This window comes from Kryptolebias marmoratus, linkage group LG3 (genome assembly GCF_001649575.2).
Source record: "Kryptolebias marmoratus isolate JLee-2015 linkage group LG3, ASM164957v2, whole genome shotgun sequence".
In the NCBI taxonomy this organism is placed as follows: domain Eukaryota; kingdom Metazoa; phylum Chordata; class Actinopteri; order Cyprinodontiformes; family Rivulidae; genus Kryptolebias; species Kryptolebias marmoratus.
The window spans coordinates 21,038,536-21,051,201 of NC_051432.1; the positions used below are offsets into that span (position 1 = coordinate 21,038,536).

The 12,666-nt window shown below is 35.0% G+C and overlaps 1 protein-coding gene across 1 annotated transcript in view; it reads left to right on the plus strand.

Annotated features, from left to right (window-relative positions):
* The window catches only part of LOC108241435 (zeta-sarcoglycan), a 271,208-nt gene that overhangs the window by 227,052 nt on the left and 31,490 nt on the right, over positions 1-12,666 (plus strand). Inside the window, exon 6 of the mRNA XM_017425577.3 lies at positions 2,100-2,172. Coding sequence (XP_017281066.1) covers positions 2,100-2,172 — 73 coding nt within the window. The remainder of the gene's footprint in view (positions 1-2,099; positions 2,173-12,666) is intronic.

Genomic DNA, 12,666 nt, shown 5'->3' on the forward strand with positions numbered 1-12,666 from the left:
TATGTTTTCAGTAGTGTAAGACTGTTAGCAAAATTACTTAAAGACTTATAAACAGGTTTTGATGAATTGTTCAGGGAATGTTTGAGGTATCACAAAAAACAAGTAATTAAATTTGAAGGTGATAAAAAAATCAATCTGGGTCTTACAATTTTTTAAAGACCTTATGGCCTTAGTGGAGGTTTGCCCTCTCCGAGCGCTTCTAGTTATTCATTTACACAACTTTTCACCTCCAATCTGTTTTTTTTTTCAGGCTGGGGAACTAAATAAGTCAATAAATAGTTGTCCATTTCAGAATGATTGAAATCATTGTCCTTGTGAACACTTCTTACTGCTGTAAAAATTTTTTTCAATCTTCAACCAGATCTGTCTTCACACACAGAGTGCTGTCGTGTAAATCTGTAAACAATTTTCCAAGGCTCATGGCATGCTGTTCACTCCTATTAGGTGTCAGCATGTCCTAAATTTGCTCTACAAAGCATTTTAAGCACAGATGGACTGAAATTAAATTATAGAAGTATTTTAAAGACATCTTACAGACAAATAGTTAATCAAAAAACAAGGCACTGTAAAACATTTGGAATGGGAGATTTTTTAAAGAAATTCATGCAACTTCAAAACATACTTTCTTTATAAATGTGAAATACGGAAAGTAGACTGAGGTACGAGGATGCTAATTTACTTTGAGATGAAGGAACTTATGGAAAACATTGAAAGATCTTTTTTTTATTATTGATTGAAGAAACACTCAAAGAATATTTACATTTACTGTGAGCCATGCTGAGTGCAGCCAGTCAAGATATAGGTCAGCAAGCAGAGCAGGCTTTTTCCTGTCTGCACTTTTCTGTTTCCATATGTATTTTATGTTATTATTGATGAATCTTTAAAAACGTGCATTCATGTGAGCCTTTTAAATTCAACTTTCAAGGTGAAGTGTTAACTACACATGGATATACTTAGATACTGCTTTAGGCAATTTGGGAGATTTGTCCATTAAAGGCACTCTGTGGGAATGAGGTCAAAAAGGTGACTGTTTCCTTTTTTGTCCTCCACTGTGGAGGAAAGAAAATAGAGTGTGACTCGTGGAGAAAGTCAAAATATGAACAGATCCATTTAGCCCATGCACTGATGTCTGCTGGAGTCATGCCATGCTTCTGTTAAAATCTAAATTAATGACATTAGCACATGATTCCTGTGACTGAAACTAGATGCCAAGTGTGTTGGTTTCAGTTCAGTGACTTTGCTTAGAAAACACTTCATGGGACACTGTGCACTAAGACAGGTGCCACACAACTGAGGATGACAAGCTCATAAACATTTCATGTAATCAACAGAGTAGCAATGAAACCCAAAAGCAAGCTGAGAAAAAAATGCCATATTGTCAGAAAGATTAACAGCATTGTGTAGGACTGAATTAAACAACAGAACTTAAAAAGGTCCACTTTAATTTTCATTATTGTTTTCACAAAGTGGAGCTTTCAAGGACACCCTTGAATCTTCTAGAAAACAAAATTGGCAGCTGCTGTTTCAGTTTTGAACAACATCTCAGTCGTCTTGTTATCTATGGGCCTGCCAGCAAATAACATTGCCTCATGCAGTATTAAATTTGTACTGGTGCTGAGCTTTCAATATAGCCTGTATCGTCTCAGCGAGAGCTGGTGCCAAGCATCTGTTCACAGCTGCAGAGGTAGCTGCTGGACACGGGGGGCTAAGTACGTCATTATATCAGAGCCAACCTTTACATTTCAGTCGGAAATGCGTTTTGGAAAAAAGAGAATGCAGTCTGGGTGACATTTTTATGCATTCATCACAAAAAGAGAAATCTTTGCTTTTACTTTTTGGATTTCATTGAATATTTAAGATACTGTATATCAGCACTGACAGTAATAACTTGTGTAAAGAACTTGCCTTTTCCACATTTTATGCAGCTTCTAAAGTTATTTCTACATCCTGCTTTAGCGTTAGCACAAAATGCAAATACTTTCTATGGTATATTCAAGATCTGAGCTCTGTGTGAAACACTTTTAATGTCTGCCAAGATTGTGCCGCATTTAACACTACAGATTATTTTGTTCTCTTTTCTTCTTTTATTCCGCTAACAGGGAGTGAAGGAGTGGTGTTCAGCCATTCAGTAGAGACTTCACATGTAAGGGCAGAACCTTTCCAAGATCTAAAGTAAGTACTTTAAACAACTGTCTTCTGTCTCAGCATTGTAGGTGAAAAAACTTAAGCGGCTTAGTCAGATAATGGCCAGTTCTATAGACCGCAAGCTAATGACTTGTAATGAGCCCACGGCAGAAAGACATGTGGTGTTGACTGGCAGTCTGACAGGCCTGACAGAAGGTAACAAAAGCTGCCGTGTACAAGGGTCGGACTGTCACCAAATGGTGCCTTCCACTGAAACATGCTCTGAACACGCTGTACAGGATAGATAAGCTGCAATATGCTTAGATTTTAACTGCTTTTTATTCCATTTAAAAACAACAATTTTGCAGCACTAATACACACCGAGGTGAAGACACGATTGGTTTGATGATCACCATGTCACCAAAATTTCATGACAGCAGATGTTCAGTCATAAAATCACTGGAATGTTAGTAATTATGTACCTATAGTATATCAAAGCAAAACATTGTCATGTTAAAAAAAAAACATGAAGAGCACAGAAAGTACAATGACAAACCTCAGGTTATGACAGTAACTAATTACTGTCATTTAAACACAGTTAATGTCAACATAACATATAACAGTTGCCTGTCTTAAGCCATACTTACATTAGTTTAAGTTGGTACTGCTACTAAAACAATAAACAATAATAATCAATACAATTTTTTTATAAAAACGGCTTTACAATTCTTGGAAGGAGTTACTGTTTTCATAAATGTATACAGAGATACACTTGCTATTAACATGTTGAGGTATTTGTTTGACAAACCAGACAATTCAGTTTGAATATGGTGTTTTTATTAAAATATTGAAAAATATTTTATTTATTTTTTTAGGTATTAATTCTCCATGTAAAGAATTGCACTCTTTTTGTCATGATGTTGTATTAAAGACTAACTGCAGACTAGGGCACATGTGATTTACTGAAACTTAGCTTTTAATAAACAAAACAGCATAAAAAAAAAATCATACATAGCAGGGGGATACAGAGCCAGCTGCATGGCAAACTGAAAGAACACAAGGAAAAACCATCAAGGAACTAAAGCACACAAGTAGTAGGATCTCACGACTAAGTGGAGAAAACAAGGAGTGGAAATATACGAGGAGGGATGATTACTCAGGGACTGCAGCTGGACTGATTGACAAAATGAGGGACAGGTAAGTAATGAGCTGGAGCCAGGAAGAACAGGGAAAACAATGGTGGATAACTGGAAAATTAAATGAATCTAGAATACAATGACACTCAGTAACAAAAGCAATGAAAAAAATGAGTAGATATAATAAAACAGAAAACACCTTGAACATAAAGAATGAGGAACCAAAACCCTACAGACAACCTACAACCCTGATACCTTTACTAAATTATTGTTGGATCAAATGTGTCGTCTTTTTAAAGTTGTACATGACTACGATCTTATGTTGGGTCTTTGATGTGTCATAAAACATACCTACTTATAACGTCAGTCTGTGAAAAGTTGTTACAGCACCTAAAACCCACCAGAAGCTGCCAGAATGGGACACAGATTTCTTTGAAAATGCAGCAGGACCCTGTTAAAATTTAGTGGCAACCTTGTTTGGGCTTTGGCAGGAATAAAATATTGTGGCTTCCAGCAAGAACGCAAAGAGGTTAGGAAAAAAAGAAAAAATGATGGAGGCAGGGAGAAGCTACAAAAAAAACTTGACAAATTTTTAAACGACTGGAATTCTAAATATTTACATTTTTTGAAGTGGGGAGAGAAGCAGAGAGAATGGGCAAAGGAGACAGAAAAGAAGGCACAGAGAAATACAGAAGAAAGAGATGGGACTGAGTAAAGGTTGATGATGTAGACTTAAGGAAAGAGGGGCAAAGACACCAAGAAGGGGGTAGAGTTTTAAAGGATGGGTTGGAGGTAACAACAGAATAAATGAAACAAATTCATTTAGGGATTCTGAGCAGCAGCAGCTAATGAGACACAGGAAACAGGAAAACATTCAGGGCAACTAAAATAAATACAGTTACTGTTTTTGAGACAATCATGTATTTCAAAGTCTTCTGAATGGCTCTTTAACTAAAAAAAATTGTTTGATTTCTGTGTTTTTTGTTGACTGGGAGAAACAATATTTTAGTAGGATGATAAAAACACATTGCATGTTCTCATAAGTGGTTAGCTTTGATTTTGTCCTCATCAATTGTGCATTTATTACAGAGCCTGCCATGAATCATGGGTAGAAATAAAATTTGACGTTGTGAGAATATGCTTCCTCAGTTTAGGAAATTGTCTGCACAGATTTGCAATTTGTTCCTTTAGTTTATAAAGCAGTGGGCACAAATTTACAAACCACTCCTTCAGCTTTGAAAACTGTATGTACTGATTTCCAATAACGTGTGCCGAGGTGTTGTGTTTACCTTTGTTGTCAGTACAGACAGGGAAATAAAAGGAAACAACAGTGGAGGTGAGATGAGGGTTTATGACAATTATGAATCAGATATTAAAAAAATTCCAGTGTGTATAATTTTAGCAATTTTTTTGTAGTTATAGCCAACATTTAAGCAGTTTGGGGTGTAACTTGTTTTGATTTAAACTTGTCTGTAATGTACTGTCTACTTTTCTGCAGTTGACAGGAAGTGATGCTTGTAATCTTAGTGGTTTGATGGCTTGTGTAGAAGTTAGTGATCCTGGAAGAAAGGATTTGTTCAAAATTTCCAACGTGACTGATCCCAAGCAATGATCTATTGGGTGATCTCAAACGGAATGATGTCAAATCTGTGCCCACAGGAACAAATTTTAAATAGGTGTGCACAAGGGTCTAGTATTTTATGACTTAATTTTTTTTTTTTCTACCCTTGAGCCCTGGTGGGCATCGTAATTTGTTATGGTAATGTTAAAACATTTACTCTGCCTCTGCACACTGTCTATTTAGCTTTTTTTTTTCACTGTTTTCACTCTAATTTCAGCACACTCAGATATTAATTTATTACAAGAACTATCTGGACCAAAGATCTGTGTTTGCACTTGCTCCATTGTTTTTACACCATTTTAAATATTCCCAGTTATTTGAACAAAGCAAGCTCTATGTTTTTCAATGTGATGCAACAAAAAGGTAAGACTGGGGGCTTGTACATGTATGTAGTGATTCTATTTTGTTCTTGAGTTTCATATTTATGCATACTTTTTTTCCCCCCAATTGAGTTAGTTTTACTTCTTACTGATTGTAAAAACAAACTTTCAAAAGAACAAAAAATCAAAAGTGTGTCATAGACAAAAATAACTCCGGTAAAAGAGTCCTATTTAAATTTGTTAACCACAGAGGAATGGTCCAAAATGATTGAAAGAATAACTGAGAGAATATCATATATGTGCTCATGGATGACAAGTGACAAGAGAGCAGTTTTTAAAGTAGGTGCACTTAAAAAAGTTTGATGATTTGACAGAAACCAAGAAGTGATGGAAGTAGCTGCGCGCCAAAGTTGGGGTGGAAAGATGAAGAGAAACAGTGAAGCAAGAGCGTTGGGTTAATATATGAGTCTACAGGAAAGCAAGGTGATGAAACCTGTGGTAAAGTTCTCCAGTGAAGAAGAAGGAAGAAAATCCCTTGACTAACTTCTTTTGGTTTAAAAACCAAAAGAGAAAATCCAAATATTTAGGTTGGTTTTTTTTTGTTTGTTTTATTTTTTACTTTTTTTTAGATACTATGTTATTGTATCACAAGCCTATAGAGCAGCAATAAACACATTCTGAAATAATATTGCTTTTAAAACCAGCCTTATTTGAACCGATCCCGGTTGTGAGTACAAGTAAAACTGCAATTCCATCACTCAACATTGTCCATATATAAAAATATAAAATCTTCTGAGTTTGTTGAATTTCAGCTGTTTGTGCATGAGATCTTTCTAGCATTGTTTATATATCGAAAAGGCTGAATATGCGTTTTAAATATATTGCATGTTCTGTAGATTTTTGCCTAGGTCTCTCTTGCAAATGAGATCTTGATCTCAGTGGGGTTTTAAATCTGGTTAAATAAAGGAAATAAATGAATATTTGTAATTTATTTTTGCTACAACAGCTTAAGCAGATATACAGGTGAGAATAGTTTAACAGAATGGTTGTACTGTAAAAACATGAATGTTGTTTCTAGACTCGAAAATTAGTCAAGTTGCATAAAACTTGGAGTCTTTCTTGTGGTCAGCAGGGGCTAGTCTTGGAATTGGAAGTTTGTATAAAAGCGAATATAGGCTTAAATGCTTGTTTAGTGTCTTCTAATGCATAACAGTTTTGTCAAAAATAAATGTAACACATAAAAACAATAAGGTGATGTAAACTACATCTCTATGGAAGGATGTTGATGTGATTGAGAAGCCAAAACGCAAAGTGTGCATGCAGTCATTCTCATAACTACCTCAAACTTATCCTACATAATGCTAACAACAGTTTGTACATCTCAAAGACAGGAAGGAATTTAAATAAAATGAGAACACTCAAAAAGATACATAGAAAGATAACATTTTGTTAGAAGATGTAAAATGTTATAAAAGCATCAACTGACTGAAGCAAATATTGAATAAGCACCTTTTTAGAGGTAGAGTACATCTCCCAGACCTTTTTCTCTTCCTTTTTTTCCTCTGATTATTTTGAAAAGTTGACTCTTTATGCAGTGAAGGTAAATGGGACATGTAATGAGTGGACTGAAATCCGTTTAAAACTAATGATCTGTCCTGCAGGTTATCAGGAGCAAAGGGAAGAGGATAATAAGGAAACCCAGAAAGATGAGTTGAATAAATAAAGTTCAGATCGAGAAAGTGTTTTAAAACAAGATATTGTACCTCAAGTTATCAGATATATGATTGTATTTTTAAAATGTTTTTGTGACCACTTATTTGAGAGAAAGTTGAGCTAAGTTTATGTCATTATTGCTTGAATAGAAGGAAACTGAAATTCCCTATCTTTGTTCTTAAAGTCATTTAGTTTTTATCCAAAATACTTTTATTTTCATCTGTGGAGGTTTTCCCTTACTGCCCAACCAATCAAAAGTTCTCAACATGTTTAAAGCACAGTTTGAGTGTAGAAAAGTCAAAGCTGAGTTTTAGATGATGTTATGGAAATTATCTTTTCAGTGTTGCCGTTTTTTTTTTTCATTTCACATAAACAGCTTTCCTCACTCTCCTCTGAAACCAGCTGTCTTCTTCATCCTGAATGTGTACAATTCTGCCTGAAAAATAGTGTCACTCATCGTTAAGATGGAGGTGGTCAACTGACTCTTGACTTAAGAAGGTGGCTCCTCTGTGCTTACACTATGTTCTTCTGAAGTGGTTGTTTAGTTTTGTCTGTGTGCTCCTCGCTGCACCGGACAGCATACAAAACACCGCAGAGCTCATGTTTGGATGTTTTATCCTTAGGGTGAACCAGGCTCTGTCTGAGGAAGTGGTTAGGTTTGAAGTGCGCCGTCTTTGTTGACAATTCTTCCAAGTTTCTCAGACACTCCTGTCATATTTGGAACAAGAATATTTTTATACCTGTTCTTTTCCTTTGAAGAAGAAAAGAAGAAACTACATGGTTTTGGGTTTTTTTTCAATTTTTTTTTTGTCCACAGATTTTTTTTAAGTGTGCTTGTGGTTTTTTTTTCTTTTGTTTTCTGTCTTTTTGAGGATATTCTCACCCCAAAAGGGTAAAGTCTTAAAGATGGCCTGTTTGAGAGCAGGTTTTGATCTGTGTGTGTAGTTTTTATGTATAGCATAATGTTAAGACTTTCACCATCTAAAATATGCAAAAGTACCTCCAACTTGTCAGCTTGTTATACTATGCTTCCTCTCTAGTGAGCCTAATTTTGTTCCCAACTGATTTAATGTGTTTGATGAAGGCCTCTACTTCTGCTGGAGAGACAGATTTTCCTTTAGTGTATCCCTGGGACCAAACACAGAACAAGAGTTATCACTGGTGAAAAATGGACTTTATGGGATGTTGAATCTGTGAGCAATCACTTGACAAATTAGAGAATAAAGGACAACTGTAAGTCTGCAGTCCAACCTCACAATCTAAATAAAAAAAAATAATAAATGTTTGTAAGCTTTAGGTCAAAGAATGTGCCAGTCGCGGTGACCAGAATAAGAGCCTAGATAGATTTTCATCAGTTTTTAAATGCCTCAGGACTTTTACAGTCATAGTAGATGTGGCTGGAGCTAATGAGAGATAACTTTGCCAACACACAGAGCCAGAAGTGGAGCATGCTTCTAATACTCGCAGCAAATGCTTGGCTCAGAGTAAAAACTCAAGGAAAGCCTTGCAGTGTGCTTTTTTTACAGCACCTGGTGTGATCATGACAGCAGGCCATGTTCTCACTCTTGTTCTCTTCATCCTAATGCTTTTAAAAACATTGAGCGAGGCCACAAGGCACGAAGAGAGCAATTAAAGGCTTAACATTTGTTGAGAAATACACACCACCCTCTGCCTTTTATACCAGATCATCTTATAATAAGAAGGGACTGAGTTACATGCCTTTTGGACAAATCTTAAAATCACATTATTCACAATCTAATGTGATATTATTAAATCTTGCAAAATGTGTTTGTGCTTAGAGTGGCTGTTGTAGATTACTCTGAGCTTCTAACACACCAGGTTTTGATTCAATATCTGTAAAACTGATTGAGTTGTACCCATTTTTGTGCTTACTAAGCTTGCTTAGCTATGACAGACATCTTAAAATGGATTGACTCCACATATGGTCACACATGGTCAAAAACATTATCACCCATTTGCCTTTGATGGCAGGCGATAAAGAAAGGCAGGTTGACAGCTTATGTCTTCTTAGAAAGAAACAACAAACAAAAAAGCAATGTTCTGTGGAAAAAGTTTCATGAGAACATTTTACTGAAGAGAACATGTTGATTGGGTTGTTGAACTTTTTAAATATGTACAAATAGGTTTCTAGACTTGTACAATTTGTTAAAAGAAGCAAAAGTCAATGTGATTAAACTGCTTTATATTATTTATGCAACATGTGGCTGAAGGAATAATGTAACTACAAAAAACCACAACAATGTGAATGTTGTCTTTAATAATAACCATTCCAGTCATTCAATTTTGTGTAAATGAATGATCACATTGTCTCTTGATAAACTTATCTGTTTGTTTTTCTAGTAAATTTTAAAAGGACTTTAGCAAAAGTAAGCATGTCATATATTTGCATATATTCAGATGTATTGTTTTATTGCAAGCTTCACTGATATTTAACTAAAATGGTTTTGATTTAAATCACTTGTCAATATTTATAAGATTTTATGTAGTTGTCTCTGCAGCTTTTCTCAAGATTGTATATTTTTTGTCTTGGTTCATAAGAAGAATACACAGTTTCAGTAAATTACCTTCTCACATCACTACACATTTGACTATATGTTCAAACATTATCTTATTATGTTACTTTACATCAAAAGTAGGCCTTTCTGTAAAACAAAACAAACAATGTTTTGATGGAGGATTTGATAAAAAGAGCAAAAGAGAATTTAAAGTAATCCACACTAAAAAATGTTAGTTCTCAATTGAGCCAAGATTGTAAAAAAAAAACAACTTTTCTCTGTGCCAATTGTGAATAAAGACCCAACATGCTTCTTTAGAGCTTTGGTTGTCCTGAATGAACCTTGATCAAATCTGACCATCAATTAAGACTGAAAACCTTTTCACACACATGGTGCGCTTTGAATGAATCAAAGACAAATCAAGCCATAAACAGACTTTCAAATTTATTGCTTCTCATTTTGGAGACAGCGCAGAACTCTGATTGGTAGATGGTTCTTTGTGTGTGACCAGTTTTTTTTTTATGTTTTTGGATCTTGGAAAACATTCTAATTTTCTTAAAAATTGGCTTCTTAAAAAGGTGTTTAGCTGTTTTTAAATCTAATTTTTGTGTGAAGTTTCTAATCTCTGAGGATTTTCCTAACTTCATCTGTTAAATTCTGATATTTTAGAACATAAAAGGAGCTAAAAATAACATCAAAAACAAGTTTGTGGAGTTTCACGCATGATGATTTTATAACAGTGACTTCCTACTTAAACGTTCAGTATTATCTGACTGGTTACATGGCAGAAATGAACTCTTCTTGAGTCAAAATACCCTTGTTCTTATCCAGTCTTTCATCTTTTTATCCCTCCCTGTTTGCTGTCCTCTCTTCTGTCCATGGCCTGGGGTCAGATCTCTTTGGGGAGAGTTAGCCCTCAGTCAGACAAGACCATCATTGACCTCTCACTGTTCATCTTCTCAATATCCATTACATATATTTTGATGTATTTACTTATCCTTCCATCTGAGAAAAGGGAAAAGTGGACTGGAGAAGAACCCAAAGCCTTTTTTAGACTCGGGGGCATGGGAAAGGATTTTATTTGAATCGATTGTTTAGGTTGGGTTGGGAAAAAAGGAGAGCTTGCAGTTTAAATTAGGCTTGGGGCAAGTCCTCGGATACAGTCCCAGATAAAATTATTTTAAGAGAACACTGACTCACCCGCTAAAACTCAACAGCTGCAAATCATTAAAATTTAAATATACAGATTTTACACTTTTAAATGTCACCTATAAAGGGACAGACATTTTTCCAGCCTTGATTCAGGCGAACTGATCCTTGCTGTTAAATTCTTAAATTGGTCTTTGAGGTGTAAAATAGCTTCTGTTTAAAATGGATCATGAGAACCAGTGCTGAAATTTTAAGAGCACTTTCTTCCTTTGTTCTTCAAACCTTTTCCTTCATCTTAACTTTTTTACATATTATAATAGTTTTTTTCTCTTTTTTTTCCCCTTCAGAGCATATAGTTGGGCGTCTAAAGTCACCAATTCTAACACTTTTTGTGCCTCTAATATTTGGAAATATCCTGCTTTGTGAATGAGTCAAATTACTGAGACGTATGCCACTTATGGAGCTCAGAATTTTAGGTCTTCTTAATTTTAGTTTGAAGTAGTTTTTAATTTATTCCACATAGGAAGTGAAAGTTCAAACAATTTTCCGAACTGCAACTTGTTTGATTTTGCTAAACAAATTATCACACTTTTATTAAACTTCCTAAAGTAGTCATGCAATTGTTTTGTTGTAAAACATTGTTTTCTCTTTGCTGAATCCTCATGCACATTTTGTTTTGAAGCTTTTGTAAAGTGTTAAGCTTAATATGATGAATTCCTAAAAGATTGGGCTTAGTTGGGATTGCATAACACTCACTTCAGTAGAGTGCTGTATTGAGACTAAAGTGCATTGCAAACATGTTTAACAAAAATAATACACTGCTCTGAACCTTCAAATGAGAAAAGTGCACTCAATGTAACTCATTAAATGGAGGATCAGATTCTAAGACAGAAATAGCAGCTCTGAATGAGTCTCTTTGAAGAAAACAAGACAAAACCAGACTGGCTTTCAGCAAGTTTTCATGTACGCAGAAGGAGAAGCTTATGTAAGATGGCAAACTATGTCACCTACCACAAACAACTAACAGATGAGGCCCACTACTGTCTAAACATTTGAACATTATTAACATTTAAATTTGGACAAAGTGTTTTTGAACTGTGTTGTTGAAAACAGTTTATTACTGTATAGTTGCTTGCTGATTTTTTATTTATTTATTTTTTATGCATAGAGACCATTTGTCAGCTTATTGTCAGTAAGAAAATAATATAATGTTCTGTTGGTTTAAAGCATCCATCCTTTGTGTTTTTCATACAACTGTGATACAGATTGTAGTTTAAACTTCTTTTACTGCTGCTTCTGCTTTCTTTAACATATGTCCTGAAATGTTGAAAATCTGTTGTCTTGTAATGCTGACTAGTACTTATTCAACATACTGACAGCTATCAAATGCTGGATTTTGTTACAAGCAGGGTGAGCCAAAAGCTTTAAGCCTCTTCAAAAAGTTCTGGCTTTAAGATATGATGTCCTTTGAATCTTGGATGCACTTTCCTTTTCCCTGTTACAAAAAGGACAATTAGTCCTGCCCTGTTTCATCTCATATTGACTGGACACACAGGGAAATCATTGAGAACAAAGGGAGTGAGGGAAAGCATGCCAAATAAAAGTAAGCTTGGTTATGGGAACAATCCATAGTGTATCTAAAGTCAGTGTGTGTTTCTCTGTGTTACTTTGTCATTTCATAAAAAAGTAAGCAGTGCATTTTCATCAAAAAAATATGACACTTGAAATAAGTGTCACAAATTTCAAAGAGACAATCTGATGTGATAATAACAGGGCTAGTGGAAATGTACTGATCCAAGTTCTCATTTCATATTAGTTACCAATATAGATTATTTAAGAAAATGGACATATAGAGAGGTGTGCCATTTGCTGGAATTGGTGCCACTTTGAAGTTCAGAGTAGCAATATTTGGTAATCACAGTATTTACCTTTCAGAGCTAGTTTTGCTATATTTTTATATCCAGGAAACATGCTCCCTGACAAACTCTCAAGCAGACTCCCTGAAAAGAAGTGAATGCAGCTCCATCCATGGTGGAGGCGTCTGGCTTTGACGCAACAAAACTACCAAAAATTAAAATGTGAAAAGT